The sequence below is a fragment of the Coturnix japonica genome, chromosome 5 (genome assembly GCF_001577835.2).
Source record: "Coturnix japonica isolate 7356 chromosome 5, Coturnix japonica 2.1, whole genome shotgun sequence".
NCBI lineage: Eukaryota > Metazoa > Chordata > Aves > Galliformes > Phasianidae > Coturnix > Coturnix japonica.
The window spans coordinates 27,025,328-27,043,845 of NC_029520.1; the positions used below are offsets into that span (position 1 = coordinate 27,025,328).

Consider the following 18,518-nt stretch of genomic DNA (forward strand, 5'->3'; position numbering starts at 1 on the left):
TTTCCTTGCAAGTTCTTCTGTTACATGTAACTAACAAGTAACGCGTGGCCAGAAGTTGATGAGTATAAAATAGTACTCTGGCTTTAATCTGTGTTATATACTTAATACCTACTGCTTATTGAGCATGAACTAATTGCCAACTGATGATAAACTCCATTCCTTTTCCATCACTGGCCCTTTCTTTTACCAGCCCTCTGTATCTCACAGAGCTTTTTACACTCTTCCCCTCTCATCTTGTTTCTCCCTTCCCTCTTCCTCCTACTTCCTTTTTTTTCTTCTTTTCTTTTTCTTTAACAAGGATCTATTTAATGTTCTTTTGCTGTCTCCCAGTGTTCCTGAAATACAACTGAAAAATTCCAAAGGCTTGTCCAATGAGAAAATAAATGAATTAAAATCCAGACTAGCTGAACTGGCAAAAGAGTGCTGTGGAGAGGTAAGAACTTTTCACATCCTTGAGAAATACACCGCAGTCCTAAACGGTTCTAAGGAAACTTATCTATAATATAAGGAAATGCATCCAGATTAGAAGTATGATTTGTACTGTTGTGAAGAATGTTCCTTTATAATGAAAGTTCAGAGTATAAATTCTGCAGTCTCCTATTGGAGTGGGTTGCAGCCTGTGGCAGGGGGATGGAACAAGATGTTCCCTTCCAACCCAAACCACTTTGTGATTCTACAATAGTGCATATTGAAATGAGGTAAATAAGGTAAGACTGAAGATTGGAATTATGCATTGTGTTACTACCAAACATTGAATTCTTTGTGAAAGCAAGGTTTATGGTGTATTTCTTATCTGTAGGAATGTTACAGGTGAACACATTTGGTTTGCTCTATTTGCTTTTCTGAAAGTGAAAGATAGACAGCTGCAGTAGTTGTTATATGCTGAGGTGGAATAATACTCAGCTTTATGTATTCTGCAGTATGGAAAAACTGAGAGTCCTTCAGTTACCTGTCATACCAAATAACAGATGTGTTTTACATTTATTATTATTATTATTATTGAATTTTCTTATTTAATGTATATTTATTTTTAAAATACATGTGTGTACATGCTGATCACTTTGCGTTTTTAATAGTAACCAGTGAAAGATGATGGAGTTTGCATGTCAGATACACGCATTTTGTGCTATTCTTTCTACTCTGAATTTTTACTTCAAAAGGGTTCCATTTTTTAATATCCCTGCCCTGTCAATCTGCTGCAGGCAGATGGTAGGGTTTGGTCTGACTTAATTTTCACCCCTGTGTGTAAACCATGATCAGTGCTGCTGCTCACTCTGCTGTATTGTTCTTCACTTTTGGAGGTGCACTGGTCTGCTAGCGCTGTTGACTCTCTGCTTTACCAGAGGAATGCTCCTACATCAATGAAAGTTATGTTCTCTGAACTAGATTGAGTTCTGCTTGTCATTCCTATCTATTTCCTTTCAGGTGATGATATTTGAACTTGCAGGCTACATACAGTCATTTCTCAGTGAGTATAATAAACCACCTTCCAAGTCCTTTCATGAAGAAATGCTAAAAAATCATAAAAAAGAGCAAGAAAGGCTGGCACAAGAGGAATTGCGGAGGGCACAAGAAGTTAAGAGAAGAGAGGAGCAGGAGGTAAGAGAAATTGGAATGTGAATAACTCTGTATCATTTATTTTAACAGTAATGATTTTGTAAGTTATCCTGCATTGCCAGGAGTTTTAGGGAATTAATTTTCAGAGCCGTCAGCATCAATAGGTGCACCATGAACTATCTGCTGCTTCTGTTGTAGCTTCTTTCTGATGAGAATTTAACCCTGACAGATACTAGTGCCTGGAAACAAACTTGCTGATTGGTGATCCTATGGAAACTATTTATAAAGAAATTCATAACGAAAGTCTGAGTAAATGTATATGTTGGGTGCGTTCCATCTAAAACAAGGAAATAGCTGACAGGCAGATAGGTAATCCTACCTATTTGTTCACTGTAAAGTGACTGCTGTATTCACTCTAACAGGCTCCTCTAGAGACCAGCATGTTTAAACCAACATGTCTTAAGCTGGAAAGACGTATTTATTCTGCCCTACAGTTGAGGGGATTCATGTGGGCCACACAGAGACTTCTGATGTGAAATCACACTGTGGGAACACAGGCAGAATAGCTCTTGTTTTATTTCTCAATAAATGTGCTGTTTGAAAACTTTACTGTTGGGTTTGCTAGTAGAAATCACTTTCTTTTCTCTAAAGTTCCATTCACAATTCATACTTTTTTTTTTCTCTTAACTTCCTCAGAAGAGTTAATTTGACTTCTGTTGTGGTTTTCATTTTGTTCTTTGTTTTTTACTTATTTTGTTATTTTGTTCTTCTGGGATGTGTGAATACTCTCTAATACCCTTGAGAAGTCAATGTCCTCGATTTTTAACAGGCTAAGATTTGAGTTGCACTGTGTTTATGGTTGCATGTCTAACAGCACTGACATTCGTTTTAGCAACGTGAAATCCTTAATGAGATTCAGAGACGGGAGGAAGAGAAAAGAGAGGAAAGAAAAAAGAAAGAGATTGCCAAACAGGTATTCTTTGTGAGCATTGCAAAACCTTTTGTTCTATCTGTGTACCACATGCTTATAGAATTAGGAGAATTTCATGACTGAATTTTTGAAGATCTTTCTTTTTTACTAATCCAATTCTTCTAGGCAATCTAAGTTAAGATAGTATCTTCTGTTCATGGTAATGTGGAATTTATTTCGGAAATAAAGCCAACTATAAGGGAAAATAGCTTGGGTCTTTTTACTGCACTGGGATACATATTTTAAAATGGATAAAGAATAGAGCTGGTTTGGTAACGTTCCCAGATTTGCTGCAAAGCACCTTTACGTTCTCGCCCACAGACAATGCTAAAATGTACTGCCTGAATCTCAGCATTTCTTCCTCAGCCTTATTTCTATGGGGATTGTATTTTCCCTGGGACCCGATGACTTCATGGCATAATAGTCAGGTGTATCCACAAATGTTGAGGGTAGGAGCCAATTATGTACTTATTGGTATTTTTCCTGATCTTCAGGAACGTCTGGAAATAGCTGCTCTGGCAAGTCAAGAAAATTCTCACAGGAGAGATACATCAGGGTACAGAGTTGCTTCCAATGTAAATGGGAACGGTTTGGAACATGGAGTGAATAATAAACAACGCCCAAATTCAGTTGGGCGTTCAAGGTATGTATGGCAATTTGCACGGTTTTGGTTTTTTTTTAATCGGGATTTTGGCTGAGCTTCTACCTTACGTGATTTTCATACCAGTTGCATTTACTTGGAGAAAGTGGTAATATTTCTATTAATTTCAGAGTAGGTTGTATCAAGAAGTAATGGAGGTTCATTTGGGTTAGTGGTCTGGAGTTCTTTCTGATCTCACGTGCAGCTCTGCATGTGCATGTAAGAAGGTTTGAAATGCACCAATTTTTTTTGTTTTTTCCCCAGTTTTCCCCTTCTCGTAGGATGGATTTGAGGCGTAATAGTAAACGGGAAGCCCATTTTAAGGAGGGAAAAATAATTAAACTAAAGCAGAAATGAGCAACAAAAAGTTGTTTACATTCATGCCAACTGGGTGTCTTTGATGGATGTCATTGTTGGATGCAGAAGGGCCTTCAAGCTAATCCTGTTGCAGAAGTGATATATTTAGGAACTAGAGACTGTAACAAATGTATCTTTTGAGACAGTGGAAAATGTTTTGTCTATACTGCAGGCGAGAGCGCCAGTTTTCTGTTGGTAATAATGAAGAGTCCCCTGGAAATTATGAAGTTCTGAACTTCAGCACAAGTGGTGCTGGGCAGCTTACTGTGCATAAAGGAAAATGTCTAGGTAAGCAAAAGCAATTGCAGTTTGACATACCATTTTGGTGGGGGGAGAACTTAAACAATACTGACAGGTACAAAGTAGCAAGGGCAGAGAGAAGATTGTTGTGCAAAATGGAATGTCACAGCCAGAAGAGGTAGGAAGTAATAGGAAGTTACTTTTTGGTAAATTTTTAACATTTTCCTGAGATTATTTTAAGTAAAAACTTGCTTTTCCAGAATCAATTACTTAACAGCCGTACCACAAAGTGTTCTATTATCTTCATAGCTAAAATAGTCCTAGAAAGAGTGATTTTAAATCTAAGCAGTTACCTTGTCAGACACATGGCAGCCAAGCAAGAAATCAACTTACAGTAATGTTACCAATGGTAAGAACAGGGAAGAGTATTCGGTTGTTGAAATTTGAAATTCTTAAGGCATGCAGCAGTTTTTGCCAACATGCTGTAGTTTTCTCTATTGCTAGTTGAATTTGTCAGCATAGCATTCACATTCATCAGAGATCTTTCACAGCACCCACATGGGTACAGCTTTTGTTCAGTTGTAGGTAGGTTTGCAATTCTCAGATGATAAAGACCAGTCTTTCTTTAGCTTTTGCAGAAGCTCCTGCTGGGCCTTTAGGAGAAAATAAGCTGTGTTCCTCTTTTCCTCCCTTTGTGTTTAGGCAAGGATGAACAGCTCGGTAAATCAGTCTACAATGCCTTGGAAACTCACACTGGAGATTTTGTTTTAATATATGAGTGGGTTCTGCACTGGCAAAAAAAGATGGGAAAATTTCTTACAGCGCAGGAAATAGAAAAGATAGAGAAGTGTAAGAAACAGGTAATGCCCATTTCTTGTATTTGGCTTCATAAAGCTCAGATAGGTTTCAATGATTTTGTTGAATTTGCTAATTTATATTGAGAGGGTGATGAGCCTCAAAATGTTCATGTTCAAAGGATTTACACCACAGAAGAAGATGAATATGCTGGGATATTTAGGAGTGTATGTAAAATACGAATGAAAGCAAGTGTGTTTGAATGGATGCATTTATCAAATAATAGAATATTAAAATTCTGAAGGAAGAGGAAATCAAACATACCTGACAGAAACCAAAGTTATTCTTGCTCCTTGTCCACAGTTCTTTGATGTGTTGTAGAGGTATTTTTGTATATATGACTTATTTTAGTAATTGTGCGCTTGTGAGATATGACATAATGCGTATTATGTTGTTTTTCTCTTAACAGCTTCAGGGTGCAGAGACCGAGTTCAGCTCACTGACAAAGCTGAGTCACCCAAACATAGTGCATTACATATGTATGAACTTGAGAGAACAGGAGGATTCAATTGTGGTGGACATTATAGTGGAGCACATAGGAGGGTTCAGCCTTTCCACGTACTTGCACAAAGAGACTCCAGTTCCGATTGAGCAGTTGCGCCATTATGTGAGCCAGATTTTGTCAGCTCTGGACTACTTGCACAATAATTCAGTGGTGCACAAAGTTCTTTGTGCTTCCAGTATCCTGGTAGATGCTGAAGGAAACATCAAGGTGACAGACTACAGCATTTCCAAACGCTTAGCGGATATCTGCAAAGCAGATGTTTTTGAGCAGACCAAAGTTCGTTTTAGCGAGGATTCTCTTCCCAGCAAACCTGGAAAAAAAGGGGATGTCTGGAGTCTGGGCTTGCTTCTGCTTTCACTCAGCCAGGGCCAAGTAACCAAGGAATATCCAGTCGCTGTTCCTAATAATTTACCCGCTGAATTCCAAGACTTTCTGGAAAAGTACGTGTTCGCTGCATCCCTTTATATTTTTCTTTGTGATTTGTTTTTCTTAAAGACTTGATCCGTGTTTCAAAAGAACAGTCAAATCCCAGCGTCACTAGTCAGAGGTTTTAGAGAAGAGGCATTCTCTCTCTAGGATCAGGCTGCTTATCTGGGATTCAGGAGAACGGGCATGGTGGTCTCTTCTGCTCTGTTCTGCCACCAGCTTCGTATGTCTCTATGGATAAGCCATTTAGTCTCTCTTGGCCTCCGATTCTGTCGGAATGATAAAGGTGATCACTTCTTAAATACAAGCAGATCTGTTTGAGTGTTTGGGTCCAATGCAGGGTAGGTCTTTCAACAGTTCTCCTTTTGCTTTGCTAACAGATGTGTTTGTTTGGAAGATAAAGAAAGATGGACTCCTCAGCAACTGTTACAACACAGTTTTATAAACATTCCACTTATGAAAATACCTGTAGCAGAAGAAAATCTAGATGGTGAGAAACTTGTTTCCTTATGTCTTCTATTAAATAACTGGTCCACGTGCCTTCAGTAAGAGAAGAATTGAATGGTGCTAGATCATCACAAGACCATGTTTCTGCAAATGCTGTACCATAACTAATCTGGAAGTTAAAGACCACACTAGCTTTTAGGTCCATGGACAGGTGAGGTGGTTGGACTGCTGTATCCTCATCAGCAGAGGAAGCCACATGGTGTAAATGTCAGTCTTAATTTTCTTCCTGGAAAATTACATTCCAATGAAACGTCTTTTCTCACCATATTATGTTAGAATCCGTTCCTTTGTCCACTGTAATTAATGTTAATAATTAAACACTGCAGTATGGTTTATGTTTGTACCAGAGCTTAACTCTCCTCAGCAGAGCACTTCTGTATTTCAGGTTTAGTTGCACTTGGTTATTTAGGGCTTATCTTCATCCTAATGCCTATTCTGTAGTGCCAAGTGCCTTACCACCTTCTCCCTGTTCTACCAGTGCTGGTAACTGTGATGTCCTCATTTCAGATTCAGCAGGCATAGATTGCATTGAGACAGTTGTGCCCAGCAGCCAGATATCCAGTGCTTCATTCTGCACAGAAACACAGAGACAATTTTCACGCTACTACAATGAGTTCGAAGAGCTAAAATTACTTGGCAAAGGGGCTTTTGGAGCAGTCATCAAGGTATTGGTGTAAAAAATATTTTCACTATGAAATCCTTCTTGGGAATGAGTTTGTTTTCTCTGAAGCAAAATAGTGTACTCAGTGTTTGGTGTTGCGTGTGGCTTTACAGAGTGCTGTACCTGTATTGTGCTTTTCATCTGGAGCTGAGTAGGCTGATAAATTTTGAGAGAGATTACTGGGAGTCTGCTAAGAGCCCCATCGGTGTGGAGAAGCTTGCGTTTCAATTGCAGTTGTTTCCTAGGTGGAGGGAAAACTTCCCACATCCATGAAATTCTGGGTCTGGCTGTGCTTAATAGGGTGTTTATAAGTGTTTGACTTCAGATTTATTCAAATTTTCAGGTGCGAAATAAGCTCGATGGCTGCTATTATGCTGTAAAACGTATCCGCATAAACACTGCCAGTAAGCAATTCCGGAGGATTAAGGGGGAAGTAACGTTACTTTCCCGTTTAAACCATGAAAATATTGTGAGGTATTACAATGCCTGGATAGAAAAACACGAAAGTCCTGTTCCTGTTGTGTCATCATCTGAGACATCCGAAGACAAAAGAACGCCCACCAAAGCAGGTCTCATCCTTACGGCAGAGGAGACAAACGACGTGGAAGCCAACGCTCCTCCCCCCGTTCTGTCAAGTTCAGTTGAGTGGAGCACTTCGTGTGAGAGATCCTCCAGCAACAAATTCAGTGGAGCAGATCAGGAGTCCAGTGATGACGACGATGATGATGGCGATGGGGTGTTCTCGCATTCATTTCTGTAAGCAGTCCTTCACCATTAGCACTGTAGGAAGCATTAGCATAGTTGAGTGTTCCAGGCTTGTGTCTTTTGCCATTCTCACATTGTCAGAGGTGATTTGCTGCATCTTTCTTCTGTCCTCCAGTTAAAAAAAAGTCCTGTGTTTCCAGCAGCTGTATAAGCCGGGGAGAAGATCTGTAGTTACTGTAGGTATGGGAGGAAAGCTGGTTTGTGCTTCTGGAAGTTTCAGATGCATGGCTGCTGATTTGATTTATGTTGGATTTTCTTCCAACTTTAAGGCGTAATGCTTGTAATAAATCATGAAAATTAGAAGTCCCCCCAGTTACCTTACTCATCCTTCTTCTTCTGATTTTAATAACATATTCAATAGCTGCTGCTGGATATGGGATGGTACTTTTGCTTGTGTTGTTACTTGTGTTTAAGCATTGCATTGCAAGCAAACTTACCTCTGTTTTGCTTACTGAATACAGAAATTAAATCCTACCCATAGGAATATATGCCTTTTTTTGAAGGGCTGAGCTGTCAAAGGAAGTTTTGCTTTGCAAGCAGGATGCATTTCATTTGCTCTGTTTAAGGCATGTAGGAAGTCATTCAATAAAAGCTTTGATTTCTTTTTTTTCCCCCAGCAAATACAGGCTGAAGGTTTCTGACTAAATGTTTCTCGGTAATGTCTGCTTAAGGAATGCTAAAACTTTGGTTTTCTTTTTGACAGGCCAACTACAGACTCTGAAAGTGAAATAGTGTTTGATAACGAGGATGAGAACAGTAAAGGTCACCCTCCAGTAAGTACAAGGATAAAGCTAGTAACAATGGAAATGTCCCTAAGTGATCTGTTTGCTTGTCAGACTATTTGGGAGGTTCTGTTTCATGACTGGTGTAAATACAGAATCATGCAAGATTATGCTAATGACAGCAAATATTGTGCCACCGTGAGCTACTTAAGAATGATTAACTGATGCAGCTAATCTGGATTCTGTTTCTCAAAGTGTCATTGAGCTACACATGATTCATATTTTATAGTCATGAGCCTGGTAAAAATTCAGAGGACTCGATAGAAAGCTAATGGGCAGATTTTTCTACAGCGTGTAGAATCTGTCATTGCCGGTCCTGATGGTTTGTAAAGTGCTCCTAGTGATTCTCAGCTTCCTCCTTTCTGTTAAAATGTACATTGGCCTGATACATGTTTAATAAAGTGGCAGTGCACTGTCCGTCATGGAGAGGTAGGGAAGACTGATATATCAAAGTTGTCGATTTTCTCCTTTGTTATCTTTCATTTTACTACACCTGCTTTATTTGTTATTAATTTTTATTTTAATCTGACATACTTAGAAATTAAGATTCTGTCCAGATGTTTTGGAAGTTTTATTCCTCCGGTGTCTGGTTACGGCAAAAACGTTATTTGTTTTTGCTTTGAAAGTGCAAATTGGGTCAAATCTTTTCTTCTAGCAGATGTAGAAGTGTGGGTGTTACAAAAATGTCAGTGTATTATTTTGCTAATATTGAAACCCAGATATAGAAGGTGAGTTTTCATTAATGCGTTCGACTAAATAAAAAAGATAGGATGTATAAGAGAGCTCTGGGCTGCTTCCTGTAATTAGCTGTTCTGTTACTTTACTGCAATAAAGGATGAAGAAGACAATGAAAAGAATAGCCACGAAGAAGAGGACAGAACACCAGTCATTCAAACAGTGCATTACCTGTACATCCAGGTTAGGCTGTGTGTGTGTTTGGATGAAAGGATGCTGTTCATTCTCATTAGCAGAGATAAATTGCTGTATGGTTGGTTGGTTTTGTGATGCCATTTTAAAAACAAAATGAGACTCAATCCAGTGTTGTTTATTCAGTAGACTGTTTTTCTAGAAGGTTTGGCTGGGGGGAAGGCACTGTGCAACGCTTCCCATTGTTTTGTACTGTATTTGTTATACTTGAAGATATAGATTGCAGATATTAAAACTTCCTCATTCTCTTCAAAGAAACTACAGCGTATTTACTGTTTTTAACAAGAAATACAGTGATTTGCAAAGCTATTTTATGACCCGAACAAAAGAAAACTCATGCAAGTTTAAACCTTCAGACTTAACAGAAAGGAGATGTTTTCAGAAGTAAAGAGTTGGGCCAACAGAGAAGTTAGCAGTCATATCTGTCTGGTTTGTGTGCAGTGTTTTATGAAGCAGGTGCTGGTAGCCCTTGCCTGGAAGGGAGCTGCAGTTAGATGGAATTAGATTTTTTTTATGTTTGTTTGCTTGTTCTATATATAGAATAAAACAAGCAGTCAAGGAGCCAAAAAAAGTAAAGCCAGAGGTATTTCAAAGCCTGGTTTGAACATGCATTATGCCTGGTCTGCTTTCATCTTGTTCTTACTGTTATGATTGAGAACAGGCTATAAAACAGACCAGTACCGTTGCCCCTGAAAATGAGATAGGACCCAGGAGTGCGTATTTTCCAGCTAAAACACGTCTGAGGAAAATTCCAAGTACCTCAATGTTTGGGTGATATTATCTGCTGCTGAACCGTGTTTGATGGAACCCGGCATGAAGGTGCTCACAGACAGAAATTCCTGATCACTCTTTTCCTTCACAAAACTCACTTTCTTCCCTCTGTCTCCAACATACACACACCTGCAGATGGAATACTGTGAAAAGAGCACGCTGAGGGATACCATTGACCGAGGGTTATATGAAGACACCAGTCGGCTGTGGAGGCTCTTCCGAGAAATTTTAGATGGGTTGGCTTACATCCATGAAAAGGTCAGCAACTGTGGCAGTTATATACGCTGTGACCTATTCTATTCTATTCATTTAGAACATTTGATTCTACATAATTATGTTTATTAGTGGTCCTTACTCTTGCCATTATTATTCAGCTCTAGGGTTTTAGAATATGTTTTCATCAGTTTTAATCTTGTAATTAATCACTTCATTTTTTCCCTATGTCATAAAAAAAAAAAAAGCCTCCTTTTAAAAACGTTGCTTTCGACACATATTAACACCAAAGATTGTTTTTAGTTTCTGGGCTAGCAACTACAGTCTTCAAAATTAGTCACTGGTGTCTTAATGCAGTAAATTTTCCGCTGCATATAGAATAATTAATAAAACACTGTTACATTCTATTATATATAGTCTGTTATAAGATTTACGTTTTGCATTGCGTTTATTGTTCCTTATGCTATCAGTCTTTTTGTTGTTGTTGCTCACCTGCTTTAACAGGGAATGATCCACAGAGACTTGAAGCCTGTGAACATATTTTTAGATTCCAACGATCATGTGAAAATTGGTGATTTTGGTTTAGCTACGGACCATCCAGCAAATGCAGTGAGTACGGCCAAAAGTGAATTAAACAACTCGCTTTTGGTGTTGTAATAACCTGGAAGATGAACATAGAAGATGACCATCATATTGTGAATGCCATCATCTTTACTGTGCACATCTCTTTTTCCTCATTTCAGGCAGTCTCTAAGCAAGAGGAAAATCCCTCAGATAGTTTTGCTAACTACGACCCATCAGGTTAGTATACGCAGTAGCTGGTTCTAAATGATTTTAAGCAAAGTCTCGTATATGGCATTGTTATGATGGGATATATGGAGATCCTGAACATCTGTTCCGTCTGCATTTCTGTTCTCTATATGGGGTGATTTCAAGATTTGAGGGATTTTTGTTTGATTGCTTTTGTTTTTATTTTTAATTTTTTGTTTTAACACTTTCTGTATCAGGATGACTTCTGTGCTTTGAGAAAGCTTTAGTATATCTTCTGTCATTAGATGAGTGCTTTGGAAGTGGAGTTGTATTATTGTGTGCTGACCTACTAAAATTGTGGAGAGCAATAGACAGGATGTAAACAGTATAGACAGACACATCCATTTCATGTGTGCAGTAGAGAACTGTTCTGCAAGTTGCTCATGTCTGACTATCTCTTATGACAATCTGCACTCTATCCTGGAAAAAATAAGGACAAAAGATGAGTGAGTTTTCTTGACTTTGATGCTACATTTCCTACTTTCTTGAAACTAATGCTCTCATCTTTTGCTTTGTAGGTAATTTGACGGGGATGGTTGGCACTGCATTGTATGTCAGCCCAGAGGTCCAAGGAAGCACAAAATCTACGTACAATCAGGTATGATTAGACTTATTAAAAGCAGCTTGGAATCTAAGGTAGTGGGTACAATGCAGGTCACTCATGCTTAACTGAGATGAATTCAAGATGGAAAAGGATATGGTGGGACTTCTGAGATAAAGAAATATTTCTCACTCCCTTGCTTAAGAGTAGATGAAGGTAAAAGGATGCGAGGCCGTGATTTTGCCTGTGCTGTGTCCATGTGCAAGCAACTTGATGTTGAAAGGAGGGTCTTTATAAATGAATGAGTTAGAAGTCTGAGAGTCTTTGCTAAAGCAAAACATCATTGTTCAAATTGCTCTCCTGGATTCCTAGATTGTCATTTCAAGGGTCAGCAGTACATTTGTGGGTTTTTTTTCTCTGTTTATATGAACAGAGAAGCTGAATTTCAAAACAATTGTGTTTTCAAAGTGAGATGGAGTCCTTATGTCAAGGCAGTGCTGTGAGGATAAAAGTAATTGAAGTCTTACAAGTTTTAATGGATTATGTCCCTTGAAAAAGTTAAACAGAAAAGCAAATAAACAAATAAGGCAACCCACACCTTTCACATGCTTCACTATAGTGTGAAATTTAACCAAAGCTTTTTTTCTGTTGACATCTTCCATGGAAATCTAAAAGCGATACCTGTGAATTTTGTATTTTTTCTTCCCTAGAAAGTGGACCTGTTCAGTCTGGGTATAATATTCTTTGAAATGTCCTACCGCCCCATGAGTACTGCATCGGAAAGGATCTTTGTTCTTGGTCAGCTGAGATTAGTAAGTATACAGGTATAAAGGATCAATGCTGAGCATCAAATAGCTTAAGAGAAAGAAAGACGTTTCTATGGAGAGTGCTTTAAAAACTAACAAACAAACAAAAAAGTAGAAGGGAAGAATAATTGGAAGAATTGGAGCTCCTGGTGACATTTTCTTGATGTACTTTGGATTTCCTAACGTTATTGCCATTAGTCACTGTACTGTCTCAATGCAATTAACTTCTCTATTGCAAAACATTAGAGGTATAATCTTCAACAATAAACAGATCATGGCTTTTAGTACAGCTGGGTTTATACCCAGTGAGTTCTCAAGAACCAGTTTATTTGTTGTTGAGAAGTGACTGTGAGTACGGACTGTCTTTCACAGAACATCACACTTGCATCTCAGTAACATTCTTCTTTCTGTTCGCTCTTCAAACTCAATTTATCACGGGTTGGGTTTTTTCCCTGTGTATATTTCCCCTGTGTTCACTATCACAGCTCGGTCTCTGTTTGTAAGACAGCTTGCACAAACAGTACTGGCTGTTCTAATACAAATGTGGTTTGTTTGTTTTGTAGCCCAGTATTTTATTTCCTCAAGACTTCGATGAAGTCAAGCATGCAAAGCAGGTAATTTTGAAGACATTTTAACTAGTAGATATCCATATCAAGAAACACTTGTTATCGTTTTTCCCCACTTAATTCTGAATTAGTGATTCCTGCCGAACTGTTACTACCTCACAGTAGAACAAAGTAAGAAAGAAAAACTTAAATGAGTAATGAAATCGTCACTGAAACATGCTTATCTACACAATTCCCTGAGTGCAGTCATGAGGAAATGCAGAACTCGCCTGCATACCTTTAAGGCTCCCAGGGACCATTTGTAGCTTTTAGACACAAAGTAATTGCAGTTGTGTTCTTTGAACCCTTAAATGTTTGAAAGAGATCCGTGTCACAGAATGGGAGGAGATACACAACGTAAATTAATGCTCTAAGTTTGAATTTTTCTGCCAAGAGCTATTTTGGAAACTTGAGATGACAGATACTCGATGGATTCGAATAGTTTCTTTTATTCTTTCTGTTTCATCTTATTTAGTTATGCCTCCATGGCAGAGGAAAGAAGTGATAAGGTGCAGTGTAATTTTTTTCTGAATCATCTGAGAAAACGTTTTTCCTTGTGTGAATGGACTCGCTCTTTAACAGTCAGCATTAACGTTTGTCTCTTTTGCTAGTGGAGCAGCAGTCTGTCTCACTAATGCCACAGAAGTGTTTCCATATTATGTGGTTTACTGGCATACACTCCTTAGTGTCTGTAGCTCACAAACCTTTGTTATGCATGTGATTCTGTCTTCTCTTCATTTTGTTCATGGAGATGCCAGAGCTTGCATAACATAGGACAATAAATGTCATTGTGTGGTTTTGTCATCCCTAGAGATCTAAACAGACTAATAAATTTCTAACAGTCTGTTTTAGTAGTTCTTTATTCGGGTAATACCACAACAAAAGATATTTGTAATAAGCAAAGAATTACCCAGCCTAAAGATTCAAACTCCTGTTTCCTTTTTTTTCCTCTATAGTCTCAGTATCTTCTTCATGTGGTGTAACTAAGAATGTTTATTTTAAACACTTGTTAGCATAAGTGAAACAATAAGGTTTTGATTTAACTTGCAGAGATTGGTTATTACGTGGCTCTTGAACCATGACCCTGCAGCAAGACCAACAGCTGTGGAGCTGTTAAAAAGCGAACATCTTCCACCACCACAAATGGAGGAGTCTGAGCTTCATGAAGTGCTCCACCATACATTAGCCAATGTGGATGGCAAAGCCTACCGCACCATGATGAGCCAGATATTTTCACAGCGTATATCCCCAGCTATAGACTACACCTATGACAGTGATACGTTGAAGGTTTGTTAAGGGCTGGTGGGTTTTTTGGTTTTTTTCCTATGTTAGATTTTTAAAAATCGACCACAAAAAAAAAAAGGATGCTATGGTTGACTTCAAAGCACGCATGAGATTATTATCTGTTAAAATCAACCCTCACGTTTGTTACTGTTTAAAACTACAAATTTGCGGTATGGGACCCAAATAACCGCTTCACATTTAACCTTACTTCAATTCTTCAATGAAGAAATAAGCTTTATTCTTAACCTTTCTTAAACTGATAGTACTTAGCATCTGATTGCCAGCATAAACTGTTGGCTTTCAGTGTTTTCTTCCATTCTAATGGTGGTAACGTAATCCTCTGGGTTCTTAAATCTTTGTAAAACAGTGCAAGGTGACAGTCAAATGATGCTTTGTGCGGCTTTTGTTGCTTTTTGTTGTGAAAGCAATGCAGTTTGTTATAGTGAAAGAAGATAGTACGGTGCTTTTTACCCATGTTAAGTGCAGTGTTCCTCACATGTAAATTATATCTGTACTTTTTATTTGTGATGGTTTCAGGGCAGTTTTTCTGTTTGGGCAGCCAAGATCCAGCAGCACGTATGTGAGACCGTCAGCCGGGTATTTAAGAGACACGGTGAGTGTGTTTACACAAGTTGTTCGCTTCCCTTTTTCATGACCGAGTGGATTTAAGGAATGATTTTGCTGCTATTGCGAGTCACAGAGTTTGTTCAGTCATTGTGGATTATTGGAAATATGAAACTTTTGGCATGTTTTATCTGGTGCTGATCTATATTTTCTATAAAACTGAGTAATCTTTAAAACAGAAACTGGAAGTTTCCCTACTATATCACAGTCTGGTTAAATAAGTCGTGGTATAAAAGAGGAGAAACTGGGAAATATGAAGCCAAATGAAGATGAGTTACTTTGTTTCCTTCTATTAAAACTTACCAAACTTTCTTGCATTTATTGGCAGATTAAAAGAGTAAAAAAATGTCAGAAAAGACAGTGGAGCTGGATATGTTTTCTATTAGATTTTGTCTGTTGTCAGTAACAGTTGGAAGCATTTCCTTGTATTTGGAGCTTTTCAGGTTTTCCCTCCCAAACTATTTTTTCAGTGATTAGTGATATTATTATTCATAGTAGAGTTTCAGTGAAGATTAGATTCAGATAGAAGCTGCACTCCAGTGTGGAAGACAGAACATCCAAGTCATTTTGATAGGTTTCTGTCGTAGATTTTCCAATTCCACCAGTTAAGGACACTTAAAAGAATGTAATTTTAAAAGGTATTGATCACCACAGAGTTGCTTATGAGTTTGCAGAAACAGCTGTTCCTTTGTTTTGCTGGTTTTTGTAGGAGCCATCAAGCTGCAGACTCCTCTGCTAATGCCTAGAAATAAAAAGCTGTATGAACATAATGAAGCTTCCTATTTCATGGATCACAGCGGGATGCTGGTTATGCTTCCTTATGACCTCAGAGTAAGTAGTATCTCCCCTGCTGGCAGTGCTGGCGTTGAAGAGTGCTGTTTGTCCATACGTGTAGCTCACTGAGTTTGGTTTAGGTGTACACTCTCCCTAACTGCTGAAGCCGTACATCTTTCAGCATGAGGAACTGCTGCATGTGCAGCTGAAATCTTACTGTCCGTGATTCAGCACTACTCACTTGTAGGCAATATTGGTGTTGTTAATTGCTTTGCATTTAATTAAAACCTAAGTGCTTTAAGTTTTATTTTTGTCTTTGTTACTGACAGTTAAATAACCCAACCTTTTATCTCCCATACATTAATTTAACGTCAGCGTGACTCACCCTTCCTTTGCATTTAGAACGTTCAGTTATACAGTGTGATTCACAGCTAAGGATGTGTGCAGCATCTACAGTATTTCTCTCTCTTCTGGACTTTTGTTTTAGATGTGTTGACCAATAATTTATTAAACAATTTTTTTCTATCTATCTCCTACTAGTATGTTTTAATAGGCTTCAAGACAAGTTTATGATGTTTTTGGCCACAGCAAATATTCATGACATTATTACATGTGAGAGTAGAAATGCTGAGTGCACACAAGTTGTTCACCTCCTGCTTCAGGACATGGCTGGGCTGGTTTTGTTTGAACAATTTTGATGTATTTTGTTTTCCAGATTCCTTTTGCAAGATTTGTAGCTAGGAACAATATATCAAACTTGAAAAGGTAAGGGACATACCGATATTGTGCAGTGCTTGCCGACAGTGAATGCTGAAGATGCTGATTCCTTCTTCAATGTTTCCTTCAGATACTGTATAGAGCGAGTTTTCAGACCTCGGAAGTTAGACCGCTGTCATCCCAAAGAACTTCTAGAATGTGCATTTGACATTATTACATCCACTGGAAACACCTTTTTGCCTTTAGCAGAAACAATTTATGCAATTTCAGAAATCATTCAGGAGTTTTCAGTGCTACAGGTAGATTCTCTAATTGGATTTATGTTTGGTTTTTTTCCTCTTTTTTCATCTTAAAATGTTAATCTAAGGTATCGTACAGAACTTTCTGTTTGCAGGTTCTATCGGTAGCCAGGTATAGAACGTTGGTGTGTGTTTCTGTAGGTGAACATAAAATGATGCAAAAGTTTGTGCATGCATCAGAAATAGTAATTGAGTCCCCTCAATGCCATTGAAATAGCATCTGCCTTCTGTCAGGCAAGTAATTACTGTAGACTGGGACAGCCCCTGCCACTCCTTGTTTATAAATGAAAGGCAAGGTGATGGAAGGAGAGCTCTGAACAGTTGGAGATGCTATTGAAGGTTCAAACAGACCTTTGTTGTGAGTTTTCCTTTTGTGTGTGTGCACTGTGGAGTTTTGTTTAGTTTTTAAGTAAATAGGAATGCTAATAAAACATCCCTCTTGCTTTCTACCTTTTTTTTTTTAATTATTATTTTTTAATTTATTTTTTTTCAAACTCAGGAAAGGAATTACAGTATCTACTTGAACCACACTTCCTTACTGAAAGCCATACTTCTGCACTGTGGGATACCAGAGGATAAACTCAATCAAGTTTACATCATTCTCTATGATGCTGTGGTAAGATATACATTATTAAACTGATCTTTGTAATCATTATTTAGGGTTTCATCTTACTTTGAGGAGCTGCACCCAAAAATGAGTAACAGGGCATTGCCAGCATAACAAGGAACATCCTGTTAGATAAAAAGGCTGCCTACCTTTGAGCAGTGAACTCAGATTAACGTGTTCCCTGCTACTTCTGAACTGGGATGTTTTGAGGTCATTTTTAAATGAGTGTTCATGAGGTAAATATTCACCTGTGTAGTTAAGAGCTGGTAAAAAATAAATGTATCTTAAATATTTAGCTTTTTTTTTTCAACTTAATAAGCAAAGAAAATAGATGAAATTAATTTAAATTATTAAGGTAATATTGAAATTCAAAATGTGTGTAGTTCATAATGTTTTATGATTTATTTTTTAAATTATTTTATTTATTATTACTTTAATTAACACACAGGAATTCTCGTATGCAGAAGTGCTTTCCAACAGGAGTTCACATTTTTATACTTCTTCGTGTTCCTTACACTAAGCCAAACAAGACCTCACTAAAACATAAGTGTTAAATGTGTTACTTACCAGCTTTGCTTCTTTACAGTATGATTGAAGTTTGTAAATACAGCCTGTGATTAAAAGCATTGGAACCTTGTGCCTTAATTCTTCTCAGCAGTGATGTTTGCTTGTAACGTACTTGCCCTGAATATGTTTGCATCTGTTTCTCTTGCAGACCGAAAAGCTGACTAGAAGAGAAGTGGAAGCCAAATTCTGCAATCTCTCTCTCACATCAAATAGTGTGAGTAATTTTAATTTGGTGTTAAACTCCCTATAACTTGCCATAAGCTGCTTATTTTACTGACTTGGAAATTGACTCAACCAGTTGCTGAGCGTGCATACAGAAGTTGGGTTGACTTCTGGATGCCCCAGTGAGAGCTGTACATGTCCATTCCTTTCCTCAACTTGGTAGGTAGACAAAGGCTGCTGGGTCAAACAAGCAAAAAAAGGAGTTGGTATTTTACTCATACAGATAAATAGTTGGTTTTTTTTTTCCAAAGTGATCTGTTCTGAGCACCTTCACCACTGCTACCTGTGTTTGTTGTTTTTGTTTGTAGCTTTCTCGACTCTACAGGTTCATTGAGCAGAAGGGAGAAGCAAGTAATGTATTTCCATTTTTAAACACAATGATAAAACAAAAGCCAGGTGTGTCTCAGCTGCTGAAGCACGGTATGAAGGACCTTGAGGAAATAATTGGCCTGCTAAAGCAGCTTGGAATAAAACTTCAGGTTTGTA

At 38.1% G+C, this 18,518-nt stretch overlaps 1 protein-coding gene across 3 annotated transcripts in view; it reads left to right on the forward strand.

Annotated features, from left to right (window-relative positions):
- EIF2AK4 (eukaryotic translation initiation factor 2 alpha kinase 4) overlaps positions 1 to 18,518 on the forward strand; it is a 29,039-nt gene that overhangs the window by 1,619 nt on the left and 8,902 nt on the right. For all 3 annotated transcript variants that reach the window (XM_015864741.1, XM_015864744.2, XM_015864742.2), the window contains exons 3-28: positions 331 to 433; positions 1,426 to 1,599; positions 2,450 to 2,530; positions 3,022 to 3,170; positions 3,697 to 3,812; positions 4,467 to 4,624; positions 5,029 to 5,564; positions 5,931 to 6,040; positions 6,565 to 6,722; positions 7,062 to 7,474; positions 8,187 to 8,256; positions 9,100 to 9,183; positions 10,099 to 10,221; positions 10,681 to 10,785; positions 10,920 to 10,977; positions 11,505 to 11,584; positions 12,238 to 12,339; positions 12,897 to 12,947; positions 13,989 to 14,225; positions 14,760 to 14,835; positions 15,556 to 15,677; positions 16,336 to 16,385; positions 16,468 to 16,636; positions 17,136 to 17,252; positions 17,959 to 18,024; positions 18,341 to 18,511. In XM_015864741.1, coding sequence (XP_015720227.1) covers positions 331 to 433; positions 1,426 to 1,599; positions 2,450 to 2,530; positions 3,022 to 3,170; positions 3,697 to 3,812; positions 4,467 to 4,624; positions 5,029 to 5,564; positions 5,931 to 6,040; positions 6,565 to 6,722; positions 7,062 to 7,474; positions 8,187 to 8,256; positions 9,100 to 9,183; positions 10,099 to 10,221; positions 10,681 to 10,785; positions 10,920 to 10,977; positions 11,505 to 11,584; positions 12,238 to 12,339; positions 12,897 to 12,947; positions 13,989 to 14,225; positions 14,760 to 14,835; positions 15,556 to 15,677; positions 16,336 to 16,385; positions 16,468 to 16,636; positions 17,136 to 17,252; positions 17,959 to 18,024; positions 18,341 to 18,511 — 3,679 coding nt within the window. The remainder of the gene's footprint in view (positions 1 to 330; positions 434 to 1,425; positions 1,600 to 2,449; positions 2,531 to 3,021; positions 3,171 to 3,696; positions 3,813 to 4,466; positions 4,625 to 5,028; positions 5,565 to 5,930; positions 6,041 to 6,564; positions 6,723 to 7,061; positions 7,475 to 8,186; positions 8,257 to 9,099; positions 9,184 to 10,098; positions 10,222 to 10,680; positions 10,786 to 10,919; positions 10,978 to 11,504; positions 11,585 to 12,237; positions 12,340 to 12,896; positions 12,948 to 13,988; positions 14,226 to 14,759; positions 14,836 to 15,555; positions 15,678 to 16,335; positions 16,386 to 16,467; positions 16,637 to 17,135; positions 17,253 to 17,958; positions 18,025 to 18,340; positions 18,512 to 18,518) is intronic.